The sequence below is a fragment of the Penicillium waksmanii genome (genome assembly GCF_028829765.1).
Source record: "Penicillium waksmanii strain IBT 27052 chromosome Unknown utg000005l:1.0-5232799.0:1.0-5237142.0, whole genome shotgun sequence".
Taxonomy (NCBI): Eukaryota; Fungi; Ascomycota; class Eurotiomycetes; order Eurotiales; family Aspergillaceae; genus Penicillium; species Penicillium waksmanii.
In genome coordinates, this window is record NW_026643252.1 from 3341817 (window position 1) to 3364651 (window position 22835).

At 50.8% G+C, this 22835-nt stretch overlaps 10 protein-coding genes across 10 annotated transcripts; 7 read left to right on the top strand and 3 right to left on the bottom strand.

The window, feature by feature from the left end:
- Positions 1-329: 329 nt before the first annotated feature.
- N7481_006157 (uncharacterized protein) lies at positions 330-512 on the top strand (the record flags this gene model as incomplete). The annotated part of the gene is made up of 1 exon (XM_057265376.1): positions 330-512. The coding sequence occupies one exon, from the start codon at positions 330-332 to the stop codon at positions 510-512; it is 183 nt and encodes a 60-aa protein (XP_057123096.1).
- Positions 513-952: 440 nt separating this feature from the next.
- On the top strand, positions 953-1973 carry N7481_006158 (uncharacterized protein; the record flags this gene model as incomplete). The annotated part of the gene is made up of 3 exons (XM_057265377.1): positions 953-1708; positions 1822-1872; positions 1929-1973. The coding sequence occupies 3 exons, from the start codon at positions 953-955 to the stop codon at positions 1971-1973; spliced, it is 852 nt and encodes a 283-aa protein (XP_057123097.1).
- Positions 1974-2176: 203 nt separating this feature from the next.
- N7481_006159 (WD40 repeat domain-containing protein) lies at positions 2177-4409 on the bottom strand (the record flags this gene model as incomplete). The annotated part of the gene is made up of 7 exons (XM_057265378.1): positions 2177-2229; positions 2279-2354; positions 2408-2608; positions 2665-2950; positions 3008-3944; positions 4057-4199; positions 4405-4409. The coding sequence occupies 7 exons, from the start codon at positions 4407-4409 to the stop codon at positions 2177-2179; spliced, it is 1701 nt and encodes a 566-aa protein (XP_057123098.1).
- A 950-nt stretch (positions 4410-5359) lies between these two features.
- On the bottom strand, positions 5360-7317 carry gem1 (ERMES complex Ca(2+)-binding regulatory GTPase GEM1; the record flags this gene model as incomplete). The annotated part of the gene is made up of 3 exons (XM_057265379.1): positions 5360-6162; positions 6216-7247; positions 7308-7317. The coding sequence occupies 3 exons, from the start codon at positions 7315-7317 to the stop codon at positions 5360-5362; spliced, it is 1845 nt and encodes a 614-aa protein (XP_057123099.1).
- A 983-nt stretch (positions 7318-8300) lies between these two features.
- N7481_006161 (SYLF and SH3 domain-containing protein) lies at positions 8301-9805 on the top strand (the record flags this gene model as incomplete). The annotated part of the gene is made up of 4 exons (XM_057265380.1): positions 8301-8343; positions 8432-8535; positions 8607-9682; positions 9781-9805. The coding sequence occupies 4 exons, from the start codon at positions 8301-8303 to the stop codon at positions 9803-9805; spliced, it is 1248 nt and encodes a 415-aa protein (XP_057123100.1).
- A 1697-nt stretch (positions 9806-11502) lies between these two features.
- On the top strand, positions 11503-14121 carry N7481_006162 (putative telomere silencing protein Zds1; the record flags this gene model as incomplete). The annotated part of the gene is made up of 4 exons (XM_057265381.1): positions 11503-12964; positions 13054-13488; positions 13562-13830; positions 13900-14121. The coding sequence occupies 4 exons, from the start codon at positions 11503-11505 to the stop codon at positions 14119-14121; spliced, it is 2388 nt and encodes a 795-aa protein (XP_057123101.1).
- Positions 14122-15003: 882 nt separating this feature from the next.
- On the bottom strand, positions 15004-16741 carry N7481_006163 (Zn(II)2Cys6 transcription factor domain-containing protein; the record flags this gene model as incomplete). The annotated part of the gene is made up of 4 exons (XM_057265382.1): positions 15004-15717; positions 15855-16349; positions 16405-16623; positions 16685-16741. Coding segments are annotated over 4 exons (1485 nt in total), but the record flags the coding sequence as incomplete, so codon positions are not given.
- A 578-nt stretch (positions 16742-17319) lies between these two features.
- On the top strand, positions 17320-18454 carry N7481_006164 (uncharacterized protein; the record flags this gene model as incomplete). The annotated part of the gene is made up of 2 exons (XM_057265383.1): positions 17320-17441; positions 17512-18454. The coding sequence occupies 2 exons, from the start codon at positions 17320-17322 to the stop codon at positions 18452-18454; spliced, it is 1065 nt and encodes a 354-aa protein (XP_057123103.1).
- Positions 18455-19655: 1201 nt separating this feature from the next.
- On the top strand, positions 19656-21334 carry N7481_006165 (fungal specific transcription factor domain-containing protein; the record flags this gene model as incomplete). The annotated part of the gene is made up of 3 exons (XM_057265384.1): positions 19656-19833; positions 19893-20782; positions 20837-21334. 3 exons carry the CDS (start codon positions 19656-19658, stop codon positions 21332-21334), a joined length of 1566 nt encoding a protein of 521 aa, XP_057123104.1.
- A 231-nt stretch (positions 21335-21565) lies between these two features.
- Positions 21566-22657, top strand: N7481_006166 (NAD(P)/FAD-dependent oxidoreductase; the record flags this gene model as incomplete). The annotated part of the gene is made up of 1 exon (XM_057265385.1): positions 21566-22657. The coding sequence occupies one exon, from the start codon at positions 21566-21568 to the stop codon at positions 22655-22657; it is 1092 nt and encodes a 363-aa protein (XP_057123105.1).
- Between the last annotated feature and the right edge of the window lie 178 nt (positions 22658-22835).

A 22835-nucleotide genomic window follows, 5' to 3' on the forward strand; every position in this document is an offset into this window, starting at 1 on the left:
TACAAAAACTACCAGCACTCTCAGCACTTCTACCTCTACCTCTACCTCTACCTCTACCTCTACCTCTACCTCTACCTCTACCTCTACCTCTACCTCTACCTCTACCTCTACCTCTACCTCTACCTCTACCTCTACCTCTACCTCTACCTCTACCTCTACTTCCCCTACATCCACCTCTACTACCCATACCCGCACAAAGACATCCACCATGAGCACCACGGGTCAGTTATTGGTGCCACCTTGGGCTTCCAGATTCTTTAATCATTGCAATATGCACTCTTCAAGTTGTGACAAGTCGCTGACCCTCTCAATTTATAGGCGAAACCACCATGACAACAAAGACTCATTCTTCTACTTCCGCAGAGACTTCGACTACTACTTCGCACCACACGAAGAGCATGACTTCTACCACCACGGAAGGGGCTACCACAACCTCGAATGCAGCAGGGCTGTTGATGCCTACCAACCATGTCGGCAGTCTTCTTCTGGGCCTTGCTGCTCTGATGCTCTGATGACTCGCAACGATGGAATCTTATATTCCAAAACATTGATACGAGGTGGCTGGATTTGATCATATGAGGATGTCAAGGTGTCTGTTATTGTTCATTCGACATGGGTTGACAGACAGTCAGGGGGAAGAATCAAAGTTATTCGGGCTTGCTTTTGTTGCTATTGGGGCTTTAATTATTAATGAATTCTGCAATAATCGATATTTTGATGACTGACAAACTTTCTTCGCTTTGTGTGTACCTACATTAGTATTCGGGCAGGGATTATTCAACAACTTCAAGTAAACCTCGGCATCGGTGCGCCGATCCATTTCCCCGCAGCGAACTCATCAGTTCAATTGAAAACACCGCATATTCAGCAGCTAGCAACTAACCATTCTCTACACACTTGAATTCTCCAACAAACATCAATTATTTCACATTCTTACCTTACCAGGGTAGCCATGCCGATCTGCACTCTCCACCTCCTCGCTCTGAAGGAATCAACAGACGCACAGTCCTACGTCCAAGAATTACAAAAATCAACCAAAGTGATCCTCGCCTCAAGACCCCGACACATCGTAATCCACCCAACAAACCTGGATACAACCCCGCTAGCAACAGAGCCATGGGATCTCCTCCTCCTTCTCCAACCAAAAGCAAACACGACCGAAAACCCTATCCCAACCTCACTCCGCACCGCCATAAAATCAGAATACAAAATACCAACAGGGATCCCCTCAAAACTACTCACCAGCTACACGACCCGCAACAAAGTCCTTCAGGAAAAATCCTCATCAATCCCCTTAACGGGATCGCTTGAAAAACTCCTCGCCAGCGGCAGCAAATCAAGCTCGCAAAATCTAGAAATCTCCTCGAGTCTCATATCCTTCATGGACGAGCTATCCCAAACGCATCCCGGCCCTGTAACAATGCTCAATCTTCTGCATTTCCAGCAACCCGGTGGTAAGAAGAGTTATTACCAGTACGGTCAGGCGTTTGTCCCTGTCGCAGGCAAACGCGGCGGGGATGCTAAGCTGGTTGGTAATGTGGTGACACCGCAGCACGGCAGCAAAGATCCAAGTTCAAGTTCCCGGGCCGCTGTGGCGGAGGAGTGGTGGAATGAAATTTCCCTTGTGCATTATCCTTCTATTCGACATTTCTGCGATATGCTCGCTGGTGATGATTATCAGGCCATTAATGAGAAATATCGGCTTTCGGTGAGTTTTTTTTTTTTTTGGAGTTCCCGCTCTCCCCTCGTCATATTTTGCTTTGTGCTCTTCTGGCCCTTTGCAAATCGGGTTGATGGGATCGTGCTGACAGTCCTGGGCAGGCACTTCGTGATACCTTTCTCTTGTGTACCACCGAGTTAAACCTTGATGGGGTGGGTACTAGTACCGATTCGAAATTATGAGACAGTGCACTACTAGTTATCACTAGCAAGGACTTGAGATGAAAGAGTCGACTGAAGCGAGTACAAATTGAATTGTTCAAATATTAAAGCAAAGTTATGCACTGATCTCATCTTCCTTTTCTGCTTGATAAACTGGGTATCTGAAATCATAGGACGTGTAAATCTTGTCCCTCAACGCTGGTAAATACTATAGCCACGCAACAACATATGTACTGTCCCGACTCAAAATTGAACTGAACTGAGCCGATCTGCGAAACTTAACGTTCAAAGACGATCATGATGACTTGACAACGCTGTCACTGGGTCGGTCCCAGGTGCGAATGTGGCCTGATAGTGTCAGTGATATTATCCATGGTCCGGGGAGTTATCCACATACCTTCGAGCGAGGATGTCATAATAGAATCCTTCTGGAAACCGAGCCAGCAAATAGGGTCTTCTCCAACAATCTTGGACTAGGAATATTGTTAGGATGAATGAAACTTTTTAGATGCTGCTCAGAACATACCATAATAGGAGGCAACATGGCAGTCCGAGCCCGAGGTTCAACGGGATGGCTAGCCATTGGATCAATAACGGCGTCGAGCTTTTCAGTTTTTTCCGAGTCTGAGCGAAGACGGTTACCACCACTGTCAGCCCGATAGCGGTTGCCACCTTGTGTTCCCGGCACAACAACGCTGCTTCGGTGACGGGCAGAACTTTGGTGGTGCTGTTGGAGAAGGTTAGCAGTTTGGATGGGAGACAAATTGGGACGAAAAAACGAACCGCACGAGGTCTATGAAGCATGCCGACACTGAAATCCCACAAGAGGAGTCTGCAGTCATCACCGACGCTACCAAATCGATAGGTCTTGTGATCACAGCGCCATGGATCGAACGCGACGGCAGAAACGAAGGAATTATGTCCTTGGCAGCGAGCGACAATTTTGCGTTCGGGGAAAGACCAGATGGTGAGAAGGTCGTCTTGACCACCAGTCACGATGTACTTTCCGTCGGGCGACCAACAGACGCAGATTATACCACCGTAGTAGCTTCGGAAGATGTCCAGAACCCTGTATTGAAATTGTTAGCGCCAATTTACACAGTAAGATCACGGCTTTTCAACATACTCTTCTTCCAAGTAGTCCATTAATCGGAGAGAACCATCCTCCAGGACAACCGCCAGATGTCTCTGGTCAGGCGCGAAGGAGAAGTGGGAGATTTTCTGATTCGCTAGCTTCCAAAGGCATAGCGGGTTGGTCTTCTGGTTCTTAGATTGTACTGATTTGAGAACCTCCAGGGGAAATTTGCTGGGATCATGGTCGGGAGGAGGAATCATTTCAGGGGTGAAGAGTGCATCCTCCTTCTCCTTGTCATAAACGACCAACACGCCATTTGCATGCGATGCAAGGAACAAATTCTCAGATCCGGGTAGCCATTTGATATGAGTAACAGGAGAGTTGTTAATCACCCCATTCTTGTTGATGCGGGCATATTTCTGCGACATCGGCTCATACCAAATGATGTCACCGGCGGAGGAACCCATCACAATATCCAGATGTGAAGAAGTCTTGGTCAACTCGTTGATATCGTGACAGAGCATGTGCGCCTTCGTAAACAGAACTTTGGTGAGATGTTCCTCCTTCTGAGCCGAGTTGAGGTCCAGCCATTGGAATGCTCGGTTGATGTTGGCAAAGGCAAAAATGCCATTCGGGTCACGGTCGCTGAGGCGCTTTGCGGAAGTTTCGTGCGTAATCACCCGAGACACGAACGAGGAGCTGCTCTTGATAATATTATTCTTCGGTTTGCGACGCTTCTGCGCATCCTTTGCCGGTTGCACCGGGGCCGCAAGTGCGGGGTTCCCATCTCCGAACGGCGGTGCTACAATGGCTGTATTCAGGAAGACCGGAGGTTGCTTGCGATGATCCAGGCTGACCAGTGACAGCTTAACGCCAGAGGTTGGAGGCGTTGGAACGGTGGCCAGTGGGTTGGGGTTGATGATGGGTGCTTCGGAAGGATGTGGGGGTGGTGTCGCGAGCAGAAGGTCATCCTTGAGGGTGTACGTACCTATTGTCAGAATTTTCATTAGCAGTGTACTTGAGCTGGAAAGCGAGGTGAGGGGGGAAGGGGGGGTCTTGACGACACGTGTGAACTGGAATGCGATACACATGCCACATACCTTCTCCGACTTGTAGGGGACATCCGCTCTCCGGATGGGTGATGGTGTTGTTTGTTTCGACCACAGGGACCGCCATGCCGTTCGCCGCCCCCGCCGCATAAGCGACAGGGATGGTATATCTCGGAGGGGGAGGTGGGAGGACACTGGGGGTTGTTTGGAACGGGTCAGTATGTGCCTGGACTGTGGTTGCTATATCGATCGGCCCAAGGGTCGGTGGGGAAGGTGACTTTTCGGCATGCCACGGTCACATCATATCCCACATGAAGTATAGAATAGGGAGTATAATGATTACAGAGGGGGGGGAAAGGAGTGAAGGGTTGAAAAAGAAGAGAGACAGGGCCATCTTACAACATGGTTGCGTTACCGTCTCGATTTGGACCGAGACAGACCTAATGTCGTGACACGAGCGAGGAAGCACAACACAACAGCAGTGCTGCAGTCAGGGACGGATGCTGCAGCGGAGGTGATACAGTTCGTCCCAACTTGACGGCGTTGAATATCAAGAGCTGGAGAGCCTCAATGTGGCTTCACTGGCGATGTCGGAGAAAATGAGGGGAAGAGAGCGCACAGCCCCAGGGATTAATCCAATGAATCCGCTATAGAGAGAGGGGGGAGAAAGGGATCTATATCGACCAATGAAGGGAGGGTCCAAATCAATTACCCAAGACCGGATGCAGAGGAGAGGAGAGGAGAGAAGCGCAAGCAGAGGAGGAGAGGTGCAGAGATGCAGTGCAGAGATCAGCGGTCCGGGGTAATGGCCGGACGAAGCGGAGAAAGGCAAGTCTCGTGCCTGAAACTCCGGGGCTTGGCGGGGGATATCTCCGTGGGGGTGAGGTAATATTATAGACATTATAGACACTATGAGAATACTTTAACAGTACAGTTATCACATATTGCATAGTATTCTCTTGCTATTTACAAATAGTGCTTTGCCTTGTTGCTCGAGTCTTTTTGCTTTCCAAGGTTGAGGGAGAGATGGAAGATGAAGATGGATCTACTATGCGATAGAGGAGGGAATCCTCACGCTATATCTATCTATCTAATGACAAACGGCGTGCGCTGGGGACAATCACCAACAGAAAGCAATTGAAGCAATAATTCAATTCAGACAAGGATATACCCTAGTCCTGCATGCATGAAGCGTGAGTTGGCCATGCCGCTAGGTCTGAGGCCTACGGCCTCAGTAGTAGGTTTAATCTGGTCGAATAAGATACATTTTGCTGAATTGAATATATGGTAATTTGCTCAGGGTATCAAGGTATTATTAAATCACTATCATCTAACTAGTACTAGTAGTACTACCTCATTGCCCACTGCCCACTCGTCTCCAGATCATCACTGCTGCGGCTCCGGCACAGACGACCGCCCCCAACGCGATACCCCACGACATCCATTTCCCTTCAACATCCTCTTCACTGCGCGGGAACGCCGTGCTGGGCTCCATGGCAGCTTCCGCAATATGGACAAAGACCTCTTGGATCGAATTCCAGGTCACACTGACATGAAGAGGAGGAGTAGGGATGTTCAGCATCGCCGTGTATTCATGGGGCTGATGCTCCGCCCGCTGCGTGGTCCGGTCCAAGTCGGCCTTGAGTGCAATAAACACACTAGGCAACTCTTCCAGATGGGGGTACTTGGCTCGCAGCGCCGGTATATACGCAAACGAATCCGGATCAGACGAGTCATATGTATAGGCGACCACGTCACATTGGTCCAGCAATTTCACCTGGTTCTCCAGAATGGCGGGCTCCAATTCGCCTAGCTCGTCCATAATCAAATAGCACTGTTTCCCGCCAGGTAGCTCAACTGTATTCACAGCTGTACGGGGTTGAATGGTGGGATGATACGTCGAGCTGAATCCACGCGACAGGAGTGCGTCCAAAAGAGCAGATTTTCCTGATCCGGCAGCGCCCAGAACGTGGCATTGAACTACGTTTCGTCCGACGCGTCCCGGGCGTCGCCTTCTCTTGCGCGGTCGCGTCACCTTCAACGCCGATGTGATGGAAGGATTACTTCGGTCAGAAGATTCGAAACCGAGGTAGGCCAGGTATTCTAGTGTAGTCTTGGCAGACATGAAGGTCGTCATACTCCATTGCGCGAGCCATCCTGGAGAGTGACATGTCCGGCTTCATTGCGGACCGTTGAAGAAGGGAACGAACCGTCGGCCCAAGATGCGGGCAGCCCAGGGGTCGGTGCGAATAAGGACGCCAGTTCGGCGTTATTCAGACCACCGTCATTGTCCTTATCGGATAGTAGGAACAGATTCACAAAGAAGCGATATCCTTCCGGAGAAAGTTCTGCCGAGGCATAAGGCGGGACTTCGAACCGGGGATGTAAAAAGTTTTCTTGCAGGGACAGGTTATCGGTGTACTGGAATGCTCGTAGGATAATCCAAACCGTCTCGTGTCGACCCTTTTCCGCGTAAAGCTTATTTAAATGTATGAAACCAGGGCAATCAATTCCGGAGTCGTTCACTGAGTCCGGGAAGCTCCGTTGAATTGTTTCTTTAATATGTGCCAGATCCTCCTCGCTGAGCGGCTTGCCAAAGCATCGCGTTTGGAAGTCCGCAATTTCCTTATCCGAGAGATATCCATCTCGATCCTTGTCGCTGAGGTAGAAAATGCGCTGTAGTGCGGCGACGGCGGCGGGTTTTAGAGCGGCTTCCTTGGAATCGAAAAGGGGCGCGATTGGGTGCGTGACAGCCTTTTGGCAAACGAAGAAAGCTTCATTGACGTTCCGATGCTCGCGGGCGCTCGTACGAATGCAAGAATCAATTTCCTTGAACTCCGACATCAAAGGGAGCATTTCCTCCTCAATCACTTGCGCCTCGCTGTGGCTGGCGGCGAGGTCTGACTTGTTGGCGCACAGCACAACGGGGACATTGACACCCAGCGATCGGAGATAGGGTAGCCAGAAGAGAGCGACGCGCTCATAGCTGTAGTGATCGGAGTAGACCAACAGGATCACGTTGGACTTGCGGATCTCGCGCGCCAGGTTGTTTCGTTCTTGCGGGAGGGCGGAGGTGTCGACGACGGTTGTAGTGGTGACATTTTCGGGGGTTCCGATGGTAGGAGGGATCGTAATCTGAGGCAAGATGGGCTGGATCTTGTTGGTGACGAAGACACCCTTGACCAGGGAGGTGATCAAGCTGGACTTGCCAGTGCCTTCGTCGCCGCAGACGCTAATGCGGACTGAGATTGTCGGGCAAGGTCAGTTAGGGCCACGGGTGCAATGGACTGAGAAAGTCGTACCTGTAGCCATTTGCAGGGGAATGCAAAGGGGTTCGCGAAGTCTATGGTCTGGACATGACCGTAGTAGCACTAGTACCCAGTAGTTAACTACTAACTCGTAGGTAGTAGTGACAGGTTGGGTGTTCTGGGTTGGAACTTCCAAGGTTGGGGGATACGATAAGGGTGGTCCAACGGGGGAGTGCCAAGCCATCGCATAAAGTGGAGCTCGGCATCGGCAACCAGAGGTACTGGTAATAGAAGATACTAGGTAGTAGTTAGTAGTACTACTAGTACTAGAAGTAGGATTTTTAAATCGAATTCATTTCAACCTTGATGATATCCATGGATACTCTTCCAACTTGAAGGTTTTGTCTTGCGTAAATATTTTTGACTCTGTTCAAGTTCTATATAGTGGTATCCTTGAACCTTGGAACCTCGGAAGTGTCCTAGAGCTACTAGTACTAAACCTGACTAAAGATGTAGATGGGGTAGTACTAGGCCGGGCCTATACTAGATACCTAAATTGACATAGACTATAGTAGTATACAGATACTAGTAGTATAGTAATAGTACTAGTAGCACCCTAGTATGGAACACTTACTAGCTACTAACTAACTGTAGATACTTATATACTCTCCGGTTTGCACGGCCCTCGTTAACCCCGCCGCGTACTAGTAGCCCTGGAGGTGACCGTGCTGCGCCACACCCAATGGCACACTTTAATGAGTCGAATGGGAGTTTGTAGATGTCATATATCCTTCTCGACACTTTCCCTTCTGCATAAGCTCAGGAACCAGCTCAGTGATCAGAGTCCCATATACTAAATCGGGTGTTTTTCTCCTCCGTTCCTACTAGCCACCTCCACGAACCCGCGTCGCCCGTCATCAGGCCCACACTGGCCCCATCTCACTGACTAACCTACCCGAACCTCTCCAACTCCAACTGCCTCCTCCTTCGAAGTCCCCCTACTCCCTTCTCCCCGAGTCACTTTCACATACATTCTCCCCCGCCAAGATGCCCCTTGGGATCCATAACCCCCTCCCGTCTTCTCTGAGCAGTATGTACTCTCCCTGTCCTCTTTCCTGCCTGCTTCCCCGCAATCGCATGCGGCATCTTCGGCTAACGAACACCCTCCTCGTAAACAGGTGAATGCAAGAAGGCGGCAAAGATTCTGACTTCCTTCGTGGACCCAAAGCAGGCCTTTGGTCCAGATAAGGTCATTCCGCCCGACGTTCTGGCTGGCGCAAAGGTGAGTCTCACATATCGCGGGGTAGAATACAGTCCACGTTGCGGCTCAACTCTAATTCTTCCCTCCACCAGGGCCTTGCCATCCTCACAGTCCTCAAGGCCGGATTCATTGGATCCGGTCGATTCGGTTCCGGTATCGTTGTCGCCCGCCTTGGTGATGGCAGTTGGTCAGCTCCCTCCGCTATCGCAACCGCGGGTGCCGGTGTCGGTGGCCAAATTGGTTTTGAATTGACCGACTTCGTCTTCATTCTCAACGACGCCGCTGCCGTTCGCACATTCTCCCAAGTCGGAACCCTCACACTCGGTGGCAATGTCTCTCTCGCGGCCGGACCGGTCGGTCGAAACGCTGAAGCTGCCGGTGCCGCGAGCACCAAGGGTGTTGCGGCCATCTTTTCATACTCGAAGACCAAGGGTCTTTTCGCCGGTGTCAGTTTGGAAGGTAGCATGCTTGTTGAGCGCAAGGATGCCAATCAGAAGATGTACCAGAGTCGAGTCTCTGCGGGCCAGCTACTGTCAGGAACTGTTCGACCGCCGCCGTCTACCGACGCGCTGATGCATGTTCTGAGCTCGCGCGCCTTCTATGGTGGTCGTGGTGGACCCAATGGTGCTAGTTCCGGAGGAGGGGACTCGATGTACAACGATATTCCAGTTTACGATGATAGCCACGACGATGTGGTTTGGGAAGGACGCCGCGGAGAGGCCTATGGCCAGGGGACACGAAGGGAACGCTCGAATACCCAGGATGAAGGATATGACTACCGCGACAAGCCGCGCCGAGCTAATACCTGGGCCGACGATGTGTATGATCGACCGGCTGGAGGCCTGGGTCGGTCTGCGACCACGCGAGAAGCGCAGAATGATACATACGGACGCAGCCGCAGCAACACCGCGCCTTATGATGATGATTATTCCTACTCGGATCGCAGACCGACTCGACCGACCGCGCCCAAGCCGGTCTTTGGCCAAAAAACGGGCCAGGGCGCTGGGCTGCGCGCGGACCAGGTTGTTGCGCTGTACACCTTTGATGCGGACCAAGATGGTGATCTTGGCTTCAAAAAGGGTGAAGTGATCACGATCCTCAAACGGACAGAGAAGGCGGAGGATTGGTGGACTGGTCGGATCGGCGACCGTGTGGGCATTTTCCCTAGGTAAGCAGCAGCAGCAGGAGCAGCAACCAGGTGGATTGCATCAGAGGCTGGCTAGAATGAAGTTCAGCTGGATAAGGGTGAAGCTGACATGATTGCAGTAACTACGTCGACACATCATCCTAGACATAGGAACGAAATCTCACAGATATGCCCGTGTGCTCATTCCATTCTTTTGCAGTGGACAGACACCGTATAGCTCCCGGGGATGACGGCTGGGTTGGATATGGGATATGATGAATATATTTTGGGCGCATTTTTCTTGTCTTTTTTCATTTTCTTTGGATTCCCTTCTTCTGGATACCGCTTCATACCTCGAGCGTTGGAGTTTCTCATTCTCGTTACGAAGGTTTCTTCTTTGCTTCGCAACATCAGTGGATCTTGTGTGGGCTTTGCATGTTTCTAGAGTTTCGGTCCGAGTGCTTTGATTCCGATTCTCTGCTTCTTCTTCTGCTTCTTCCTTCTCCCCGGATGCTTTGTGGAAATAACGTTTCTGCCGGGGGGGTCAGATTGCACCTTTTTTTCAGCCTAGACCAGACCCATGAGCATGGGCCGTTCCAGCGTGGCGCTCAGGACATTTGGAATGACAGACCCCAATCAATTGTACCTCCCGCTCTGCCGTAGCCAGTAGAGTCACACGGCAGCGACCTGAGACTATCACGATGTCCCCTGACCGGGCTGGCACGGGGCTGATTGATACTGGGTGGGTTTGGTTCGAGGGCGATCGCGTGGTTTCGTGAGACCACGCCGTGATAGTATTGCCCAGGTGTAGGGGATTGAATTGAAGAGGCGAGGTTGCCGATGACATAGATGCCTAGTGCTATAGTCACTCGCCATGTCAAAAATAAAGAACCAAACTATTGGCGGGAACGGGTCTGACACGCGATCGGCCCTTCAGCCTCGCGTCATGATCGTGATCATGATCAACTTGGCCACTACTAGTAAGTAAGTTCCAGGAGTACCACAAGGTCGAAGTGATGGAGAACCAAGGCGGGTCGTACTTGTATACGGGAGGTTCCAATCCGAACTGGTGAGAATGGCAGGAAGAGTATTGTAGAGTACCAAGAGAAAGAAAGTGTCGATCTCTCCATTTCTCCAGATCGTCCCCGTCGATGGACTGGCCAGGCTTTCCCGTTTCTTTCTTTTGGTGGAGCCCTCCACGAACTTGAACTTATCCAACACCAACACACACACACATACCACTCTTACTTCTTTCCTCGTTCAACTTCCTCGTGTCCCCCGGTCCCCCCCGATTCCCCCATGCCATAAACTCCCCGGCCTCTTTTTTCCTTCCCTTTTCCCTTTTCCCTCCCCCCCGCTTCGATGATCGCTCGTCTTCAGGTGGTACCTTGACCTGCCTCTCCCCCCCTCTCCCCTCCTCCCCCTCCCCCCCCCTCCTGGCTACCCTCTGGTCTTAAGGGGTTTTTGGCCTTGGTTTCCTGTATAGCTGGTTCCCATGCAGGTGCGTTCCTCATGATATTCCTCCCATCTCCTCTTCCATCCCATCCCGGACAAGTGCGGTTGCTTGACCTCCTGCCCCGAATTATCCGCTGCTTTCGTCTCCCTCCCCGAGAAAGTCCTCTGAACTTTGAGATCAGCAAGTCTCCGCCGCTGTCAGCTCCGCCGCATTGACTTGGCACCGCACTTGGGATGAATATGCTTTTATTGACCTCTTCGAGACTGACCCTTTTCTTCTTCTTCGTTTCATCTAGGCTTCCACCAGTGCCCCTGAGGCAGGCGGAGGACACACGACTCGGAGAGGACACTCACCCCATCTCTCCATCAGCGACCCAAGTCACCATGTCACCGAAGCTATCGGCCACATGTACGACGATGACTACGATCGCAATGATCTGAGGCGTCTCAGCTATATAGCGTCACCGTTAGGCGAATCAATATCAACGATTCCGCGACCCGCCGAGTCCGCTGCCCCCTCCACCTTATCACCTACCCAGAAACAGAAACAGAAGCAGAAGCAGAACTCGCCGGTCGAGGGACAGCCCAAGACAAAAAATGGACATTTACGCCCAACTATCTCCCCTCATCGGTCATTTGACCGTGACAGCGAACCCGGATCCCCAGACTCCACACGATCAGTCTCGGAAACCGCGACCTCTTCCTTCCCTTTGAACGATATCGATTACGAGTCGGACCCAGCCGCCGTCGTCCAAGAGCTGAACAACCTGGCCGCCATTCGCCGTATGTCCATGGATGTCGCAGCAACTGGTGATCCCGATCTCCCATCCTATGGCGGCAACCTCTCCGTTCCATCCTTACCTCCCTCCCCCACCGCCGATGAAAATGATGCCTCGAGATTATTTTGGGTCCCAGCCAGCCTACACCCCGAACTGGCACCGAAGGAGTTTAAGACATTTTTGGAAAGCAAGGCCGATATAATCAAACGGAAATCCGGCGATTATTCGTCTCTTGGGCCCGAGCGTCAGGGCTCGGGCAGCGGGCTTCGTCGCAAACGGTCTATGCTGTCTCGACAAATTGACAGCTCGTCGGGTTATACGGATGGCGCGGATCGGTTAGAGCGGCAGCGATCGCAATCAAGTCGGCGCGATGGCATGCTCAGTCCCAACCTGCAGGAGCTGGAAACCATAGTGGACGATTCGAAATCTACCTCCCCGGCCGAGCTCGTGCGAGAGATGCAAAATGCGAGCATCGCGGCCCACGAGGATAAACCGATTCTACCCGCGGCACCTCCAGGACACAGCCTACGAAGATCGACCCGGACACAATACAGGAAGGGCAGCTTAAAGAAGGGCGAGAAGCCTCCCTACTCTAAACGAGTGGGGAGAGGCCTCTCCGAATCAGCTGGTTCAGCTCCTCCGATTACAACCCCATCCGACGATCAGCCAATTCTCGGATCTACTCGCGTGTCTACGGACTCGGTTTCCTCAACATCCTCCAGGCCAACGCGTGGGCCCTCGACTTCCTCTCGCGGCACGAGCTACTCTGCCAATGCCCTTGGCACAGCATTCGATTCCATTCTTGATAATCCGGAAGCTGAGCAAGAGGAGGCAAAGGCTGCTAGCACTCAACCACAGACTGACTCTATCAACCAGTCAAATGCAGCTTCTTATGCCCGAGAATGGAATTCCCGCATCGACTCGAATGCCCGATCTAATACGAATACTCCTCAAAAGCAGCAGGCCGTCCCTGCGATTATCGAGACACCCCCTGCCGACTCCCACCGTGAACAGTCTCAGCCCCAGTCCGCCGGCTTCACGATCAGCCGAACGCAATGCACCATCGCAGTACTCGGCCCAGACGTCCCCAGTTCAAGATTCCACCCCCAGCAAGCGTACCGCGATGAGCCGTCAATTAGGCAAAGACACTACTACTTCCACTACGCTTGACGACTTTAGCAATAACCCCCCAGATGGTACCCGGCAACAACACACGGACGGACAGTCTCTCTTTCATTCCGACCATGCCCGAGGAGCAACGGAAACCCGAGGACCGTAAATCTGAGGGCAAGAAGTCCAAGAAGGAGTCCGAGGGCCGAAAGTCGAGCTGGCACTGGTTGCTAGGGAGTGAAGAGAAAGATAAAAAGAAGGATAAAGATGGAGACTCGAAGAAGTCGAGGTCAAGGTTCTCCGACAAGATAACTCACAATAATACTCGCATCGAAACACCCACGCAATCATCCATGGACAATAGCCCGAAGGGCAGAGAAAGTCTCATCCTTGATCGCCTCGACCCCAAGTTGGAGGAAGAGCGACGAAAGGATGGTGTTCGGAGGGCTTCGGGGGAGTCTAAGAAAGAGAAAGACGGTATCTTCTCATCCATCTTTGGTGGTGGTAGGAAAAAGCATAGCGGAGATGGCCACCATCGAAAGAACTCTTCGCGTAATCTGTCTCCCGACCCCCCCAGTGCGGGTGCTGAAGGCAGATGTCGACTATCCTTGGACTCGATTTTCCATCTTGGAGGAGCGAGCTATTTATCGCATGGCGCACATCAAACTTGCGAATCCGCGGCGTGCACTTCACTCTCAAGTGTTGCTGAGCAATTTCATGTACTCATATCTGGAAAAGGTGCAGCAGATGCATCCCCACATGATGGTGGCATCTTCTGGATCCCAGAGGTCTTCTCAACAAAGGGACCAGCCTGATGAGTACACTCAATATCAGCGATACCAAGAGGTTAGTGAATAACGCCATTCTGCCAATGAGCTAGGTGACTGACCGCGAACTTTTCCCATATTTTTATAGGCGCAGGAGCAACAACAATACGCGGATAGCGCATATGATGATCAATCCATGTATGACTACGACGACGATCCGCATGATCCGTACCAGTCCCAGGGCAGGAATGGTAAACATGGCTACGAAAACGGCCATGCTTACGATTCGGGGCATTACCAGTACGGGCACTCGTCCTATGGCCATGATGCCCATTTGGATGACGATGATGATGATGATGATATGTGGTGAACCAAGAGCCGGCGTCTTCACTCATTTCCCTTTTTTATCTGCCATTCTGATTTCTCGTTTTCTGCGACCCACGGAAATACCCACGCGTTTGTCAGTCCTGGTTGGTAGTTGATACTGGAACTTTGTATAAGCCTTGTTGTCTCTCTCATCCTATTTTCCTTTTCTTTGCCGGCCCCTTTTATTCCTTCCTTTCTACCACCTCTCCTCTTTCCGTCTTCTCGAATGACGGGCCATCTCCGGCCAGGGGTTCGTTCGTATCTTTACTTCACGAACATTTCAGGATTCCAGGAACATTGCCCGGCAGGAACTAGGATTGGTGGCCTACTGTGCCATACCTTTTCGCTCCTGGTTCCTTCTTATCTTGCCTGGTCGTCCATAACCCCTTCCCTTCTGCCTCTGGCCTGTTGTCGTCTTGGGCCTGTGCATTGCCATATAGTTTGTTCACACACATGGTCTGATTTGTCACTTCGCATAGCGTCTGGGGTTTGTTTTTGTCGTCCCGTTTTCTCTTGGTTTACCTTGGATCCGAGCAGCTTGGACCAATCTCTGTATCCCCCTTTTCTCACTTAAGCCATTACTCTTTTTCCCGATTTGATTGAGCTATTGTATACCATTCGTACCGTGTGGATTAATGGAAGAAATACTGGCAATAAGAAACATTGGTGCCATTCCATTCGCATTTAAGATCATAAAACCTCGTCCATAAATGTCGTTTGTTTGTCATTGCTATCTAGTACAGAAAAAAGAAGCAAAAACCACAACAACATAGAAATAGGCCATGGTCTTCGTACGAGTAATCATCCTCACTCATCATGTATCACATCACATCCATCACATCAACTCGGTACTAATAGATGGACTAGAATCCTCCAAAAACGCACACTTCTGAAACGACGTCCCAAGACGCAAATGCTCAGTCGTGTGCAACATCTCCCTCTCAAAAACCCGCGCATCTCTCAAATGAAAATCATTATTAAAATCAATCGCAACGGAAAACAACTTCGCCTTCAAGAGCGGATCAGACGTCGCTGCCCAAGCAGCATTCACGCAAATAACAATATAAGCCGCCCCAATCGGCTTCCAAATGACTGACCGTTTCGCCAAATCCAGCACCTCCTCCGAGAGATAAGTAGCGTCAAACTCGGTGACACTGGCACTGACGTCATCAAGCCCTTGCCCTTGTCTATGTCCATGCGCATCGAGCGCAGAAAGTATACAATTAAAAACAAGCGTACAAGCCAGACCAATCCCATACGTGCGCTGATAATGCGCAAAGCCGAATTCGAGGATAAATTTCCGGCCGGCGGGACTTGCTGTTTTAAAGAGTTCTGAGAAGTCATTTTCGACGGAGCGGTGCTTTAGTATGCTCAGGTTTACTTTGCAGTCTTGGTATATTGTCCAGACTTGGTTGCGGATTGAGGTCGTGTCGGTGCCTGTGCGGAGTGCTTCGCGGCCGCGACGCATTAGGTGGGGTGCTTTTGAGAGGTTGAGGAGGATTTTGCCGTCTGGTGTTGTGCTGTCGTAGTCGTTTCGGACTAGGTTGTCCCATTCTTCTGAGGTTAGGTTTATTCTGTCGTTGAAGATTCCTTCGAATAGCTGGGTTTGGAGAATTAGTTACTTGTATTGGAAGGTAAAGTCGAGTTCAGGTTCGTGCTGGGGTTATGGAGACCAAGGAAGTAAGGGGAAAATTCGAAGAAGAATAAAAAGAAATAAAGGAAAAGAATGAGACGAACCACACTGCCACGCATGGATAGAAATAACTTCGCTTCAAATTCATCACGAGGTCCAAAGTCCTTCCGTGCTTTGAGAATAGCCGCCGCACCCTCGGCATGGCCCGAGAACTTTCGATTCGAAGGGCCCAAGAATAACTGACACGTCAAGAGGATCATCACAGCAGAAAGTGTACTGGCCGATTGGGCATGGACCTTGTCATCCAGGTACACGCTTAGCGTGCGGAGAGCACGTGCGTGTTTGGCAAGCGCCTCCACCGAGGGCGCCCGGTTGCATGAGAAATTAGAGTGCGCGGTTGTCAACGTATCCACCGCACGGTCAAGTGCCTCATTAGTCCCAAGCCGTTTGGGTATATCTTCAAGCCATAAGCCGAACGACCACCAAAGATTATAGCGTAGGTCTGTAGTTCGCTTAATCGTCGCGATGAAACCACCGGCCAAGGAGGAGATATCGCTACTAGGGAGTGACTGCGGGGACTCTGGGGGGTAGGATCTGGGCTTTTAATGCATGCTTCTGTTTGCCAGTGCGAGACGGAAATTGTGTCGTGGAGACTGCGAATGCTGTTTGAGGTGGAGACTTGGATTGGGATGGAGACTCGGAGGAAGTATCAGATAGAGTTCCGGAGGAATCTCCGCTGGAGAGCGCGTGCTGTTTTCTCACGCGCGTAGAGTACTGCTTTTCTTCCTGGAATTTAAATCGAACTTGGCCCGATCCCACGCAGGGGATCTTTAGACGTAGACAGCGGGCACAGGAGGGTTGCTTTTCATCACACTGTTGCCATTGTCATTAGTGGATCGCTTGGTGAATACTAATTCGGATCGATGTAGCGGACCTTTTTCTTCTGTTTGCGGCAGGCATCGCAGGCACGGCCTGTTGGTACGCCTGGCATTTCCTTACCAAGGGATCTTGGAGGGGTAAATTATGTCCAGTAGATACAGGTAGATCCTGGTGAATGTGGGGATCAGTGTGGATCTCTACCGCTACTGTGATATACACTGGCTGATGTCACAGGCCTTCAAAAAGGGGGAATTCTTTGTCGACTGCAAATATGCGTCTATCGGCACGCTAAAAAGCAAAGGGGTGAGGTTATTCGAGAAGTTGGAGCTGAGGCTGCGCCATCAGCGTCATATTCAGGGCTCCGCTTGGCAATTGATGCTAACCGTGTTGGGCATGATGTACCGCTCCAAGGCTGAGTTTGAAGCCTGTGATTGGAGCGGAGTTTACAACACATGCCCTTCTTTGGGGGCCATTTGGGGTTCTTCAAGGCTCAGAAATCATTAAAGATTGGAGGCGGGTCTGCGCCTCGGGCTGATTTCTTTTGAGTCTTAACCCCTTTGGGCGCCATGTCGCGCTGACACGAAGCATAAGTTCATTGTTCGTGATGATAGTCAAAGGTATTTATTGGAGGGTGAATCCCCGTAGGAAATTCTCTGTCGAATCTTTAGTTCTCTACATTATTTGCCCATCATGGCTGTCGACGCTCAAGAAAAGCCTCATGGCTACTATCTATACAAGCCTAGCCATATCCTACCAGCCGTCTTTGCGGCGCTTGTGGCTGTTTCTTTGATCCTGCACACTTTGCAAAATATGTATGTTTTCCTAGTACAATGGCATCCAACATTTGCATCTATGGATTATACTAATTTCTCCCTACTATAGTCGCTATAGATTCTGGCGCATTACCTTCTTTATCAGCTGGGGAGGTATCATCTTTACCACTGGATGGATCCTTCGATGTATCTCCAGTTACTATCCTGACCACTTGGGACTCTATGTCGCCCAAGCTGTCTTTATCTACCTAGCCCCTCCCGTCTACTCGGCTGCCGCATACAACATTGTCGGCCGTCTGATGAACTATCTCCCCATGCATGCAGTCCTGAATCCCGATCGCGTGCTGATCTTCTTCGTCTATCTCGGTGCTGCAGTCGAGGGCATGACTGCTGCCGGAGCTGCCAAGAACGCAGCGGCAGGAAAGGAGCTAGACGAATACAAGAAGGGCGGCCAGCTTATCGCTGCCGGCCTCATTCTGCAAGCTGTTGTGGAAATGCTTGTCATCGCGATCGTGGCGACAGTTCATCGCCGCGCAGCAAAGGCCGGCAAAGTCACTCATAACGTGCAACTGGTCTGTTTCACCCTATACGGAACCTCGACCTTTGTGGTTCTGCGCTGTGTCTTCCGCGCTGTCGAGTCCTTTGAAATGTTTGACAAGCTTGGTTGTACCGAGAACTGCGGAGCGATCCTCAGCAATGAATGGTATCTGTATGCATTCGAACTAGGTCCAATGTTGATATTTACCTACTGGCTGAACCTATTGCACCCTGGACGCTATCTACCCAGACAAAAGCATCGCTATCTCGGTACTGATGGTCGGACTGAACGCGTTGGACCTGGCTGGAGAGATCGCCGTAGTCGATGGGAGACTTTTGTCGACCCCCTTGACGTGAAGGGCATGTTCAAGGGCCAAGCCTCGCATGAAAAGTTCTGGGAAAATCCCGAGCAGTGGCCTGCCTGTACAGACGGTAGTTTTGCGGAGGGAACGGCCTCAAATGTCAAGAATCAGGGCTATTCGAAGGAAAATGTCTTACTTGCCAATCAAGTTTAGGTCTTGTCGATTTGGGTGCTGGGGACTTGGGTGGAATGTGATGCGTGATGCGGGACCTTATTGTTTAAATACTATCAACGGGTTCGAGACATTTCCGTTTGTTTGTTTTGTTATATACCAAGCGATGTCTTTGCTTTTTTACTTTGGAGTTGAAGCGAGGCGAATGTACAAGATATTTTGGGGGCAACTTTTCGAATACTACTTCTTTGATAATGTGAACCGAAGTTGCACTGACAGATGTAATTGATCTGATCGTAGGTGAAAAAAGGAACCTCATTAAATTACTGGGAAGTGCCAACTACGTAAACCCTTCAGAGGCCACTGAGGATACCCGTGATAAGCTCAGCGCTCGCTGGTACTTTCCCGCTTCCGCCCCGCTCCGTCTTCCGGCCGCGCATCCACCTGCAGTTTTGCTCCAAATCGCACCGCAGCACGCCGTTGTCAGCGATAGACCCCGTATCATCTAATCCGGCCGGAACTTGATATGTTGCTCGTCTCTTACTAATGGCCACTACCGAAGACGAGCGTCCGGCGAAACGTGCCCGTCAGGCCTGTGAGCCATGCCGGTAAATGCTCAACTTTCTCAGCCGGGCAGACTTCCACCGGATACTGATTGTTTGCCAGGCGCAAGAAAACAAGGTGTCCCGGGGAGAAACCGAGTTGTTCATTCTGCGAGAGACTCGGCCAAAAATGCCTATATGCGGGCACGGAGGTCGTGGAAGAAGGTTCCGACTTTGCAAGTAATATGGTGAGAATGCCAGGCTTAGCGCCAGTCAAACCGTGGAAATTCTGCTTCTAACAGGTTCTAATAGGAAGGCCGAATTTCTCGGATAGAAGATAGACTGGATAAATTGATAGACTTCATCACGTAAGTACTCGCTCGGTCGACCACCAGCTCTTGTCTTATTTATGAGTCGCAGCCAGAGTACCCAAGAAAGGACTTCAGGGCCCATCGCCGAAAGAGCGACACAAGAGGAGCCTTTGCCCAGTCCCAACTTCTCAACACCAGACACTAATGTCATGTAAGATGCCCAATCCTTTCATCTGTTCTCGCACTAACAGATCTTCCAGGGAACACTCTTCCGATGCATCGGCTCTTGATCTATATTTCACTTTCTGCAACTCTCAACCACTTTCGTTATTTCCTTGTGGGGTATGTCCTGAGAATATTGGGAGGAGAGACCCCGAACTACTTCTCGCCATGGAGGCCTTGGGCCTTCGATTCCAGGGAAGAGGGGTCAAAGACAGTCAAATCGAGTCTGAAATTCAAAGCAAGACAAAAAAGTCCCGCCAAGTCGTCATGTCGCGCTTAGATGATGGGACTGTTGAGCTTTCCACGATACAGAGCCTTTGTTTGCTGAGCATGTTAGAGTACACAGGTGAGTACGGCTAAGTGCGGAACAAATTTGCCATTTTTCCCATGTTGACTATCATCTAGCTGGTAACCTGATTCGTGCTGGTTTATATTCCCGCATGGCTGGGTATTTTATTCGCAACACTCGAGTATGCGACTTGGAATTCATCAATTCATTAGATAACGAGCACGATGAGCGGAAGCTCTGTCACGCGAGTGTGATATTGCTCCAGAATCTTCAAGGAAGCCTCCATGCCTTTCCACCAAAGGACACCACGGACCTTTCTTGCGATACATGGCTTGCGACGCCAGTATTTGAAACAATGATATCAAACAAAAACACACGACGGGGAACAAGCGGCTTGAAGCTAGATATCGGAATCAACGCCGCTAACATGCATACTAGTGAGCTATGGGCTCTGGCTTGCAAGTACGCGATGGATTATCGCATCGATGCAGATCCTCCATGGCATCCACAATCTCATTATGGCATGATCACATACTGGCACACTGAGCATGAGAGCTGCATGCCACTGAGGTTTCGGCTGCACGCAAGCCGGTTCCAAGACTATTCCTCGTCAGATCTACAGAAGTATCGAAACTACTGGAGCCCATGGCTATTTTTCCAGATAATCTGGCATGCAGTGCCGTGTCTTTTGAACCACCCATTTCTTCTTTCTATGCGCCTGAGGAACTTTAGGAGAACGATGCCTCAAACATTCCTTCGCAATTCCTTCGAACAACTCACTCTACACTCCGGCTGGATATTGCATTTCCTTGACCTTGTGGAGCATAAGCGATTCGAAATATCCGACCCAACGCTAGGCCATTGTGTTGCGATCGTTGCAACGATCTATCTTCAACACAGCTTCACTGAAGACGAGGCATTCAGCAAAAAAGCCCAAACGGGGCTTGAGAAATGTATCCGTTTCCTACAAAAAATGGCCCGTCGATGGCCACACATCGGCCGACAAGTGAGTTAAACCCCCAGAGATTGAAGCTTCAAGTCTAATCATAATATTCGTCAGGCACAACAACTGGAGCAGCTCCGAGGCAGCATCTCCCCTGGCGGCCTATTTACCGAGCCGGGTGCAGCAGACTCTCCCTCCAGCCCTAAATGGTCCGTTAATTTCCAGCTGCTCTGGAAGATATTAGTGTACGCCCACGCAAGCAAGTCACCAGACCATTCAACCGATATCTTTGGTCCCATACTGGGCAAAGATAGCGTTGGGAATTCTGGAATGAATTCTGCTGGAATCATTGCTGAACCTGATTTCGCTCTCATCGGATCTGCTGGTCTCTCAGCACACAAAACAGTAGCATCTGAATGTGTCACATATCCCCCAGAGCAGGCTGAACACATTTCACAAGGACAGAATGCGCTAGGTCAAAACCCGGCACCTATAGATCTATCGGAATTGTCGGAAGACCCGGCGTTGGATTTAAATTGTGGCGACACATTGTTTCTACAGCTTCAAGATTATGGGCGAGCATTCGAGGACTGGCTTAGTGTGAATCCAGGGTGAGGATAAACAGTCAATATATAGTACTAGTATAACCTATGATGCAGTCAATCATGGTATTCGGGACGCAGTTTCTGGCAGACCCGGTCCACCTCCGTCTTCTCCGGGTGCCAAGACCCGGCAACTCCCCGGGTGTTCTGTCGAACCTCCACATTTCAGCTTTTAAATGCTCGCGGCATTCAACACCTCTCAAGTCTTCAGCGTCTGTCCTATAATAGTACGCAAAGTTTCAAAATGCCTGCGTCTAAGAATGATTCGATTATAATCGTGGGCGCTGGAGTCTTCGGCCTGTCCACGGCCCTAGAGCTGAAGCAGCGCGGATATACCAACATCACAGTTTTGGATCGGTACACGCCTCCGGCTGTCGACGGAAGCAGCGTGGATATCTCTCGCATTATTCGCATCGATTATGCTGATCAGGTATATTGCAAAATGGCCCGTGAGGCCTACGAGGGCTGGAAAACCGAATACTCTGACCACTACTACGAGTCGGGTTTTGCACTGCTCTCGGAGACGCCTAACAATGACTGGATCACTAAATCCGCAGCCACTGTCAAGGCTAATGGCGGTACTATCGAAGATCTTCCCGATGCCACTAAACTGCTCAAGTCATACCCGAACATCCAGTCCAACCTGTCCGGCATGAATGGCTACCTCAACCGACGAGGTGGCTGGGCCAATGCTGCGGGCAGTATCCAGCAACTGGCCTCGCGATGCAGCGTGGAGGGAATCTCCATCATCACCGGTCCCCGCGGTACCGTTCTGTCCTTACTCAACGAGGGTTCCCGTGTCGTCGGCGTAAATGTGCTTAGCGGTGGCCCAATCCGTGCCTCCCAAGTTATTCTCAGCACAGGCGCTTGGACAAGTCGACTGTTGAATGTTGCACACGCCGCTTCATCTTCGGGTCAACCAGTTGGCTTCATTCAATTGACTCAAGATGAAGCTCGAGCCCTAGATAACACCCCCGTTATGATCGATATGACTACCGGTGTATTCGTCTTCCCGCCCACCCCTGGCTCTAATATTTTGAAGCTCGCTCGCCATGGATACGGCTATGCAAACGAAACCACGACCAACAACGATGGAAATCGAACCATCTCCGCTCCAAAATTGGAGAGCAGCAATGCACAGACCGGATATATTCCAGGGGATGCAGATGACAGCTTGCGCGAGGGCCTGCGTCGCTTCTTCCCCAAATTTGCTCACCGTCCCTGGTCGAACCGCCGTTTGTGCTGGTATACAGATACTCCCAAGGGCGACTTCATTATCGATAATCACCCGAAGTATGACGGTCTGTTCGTGGCCACCGGTGGAGCTGGACAGTGAGTATCTTCGTATCACATCCCCTGGTAAGCAGGGGCGGTCGGAACTATTCAGCTAACAGCCGATAGTGGATTCAAATTCCTTCCGATTTTGGGTAAATATATTGCAGACTGCTTCGAGGGCAAGGCCTCAAAGGAGCTTCGCGAAAAGTGGCGACTGCCTCCGTCGCCAGGCGGCTCTA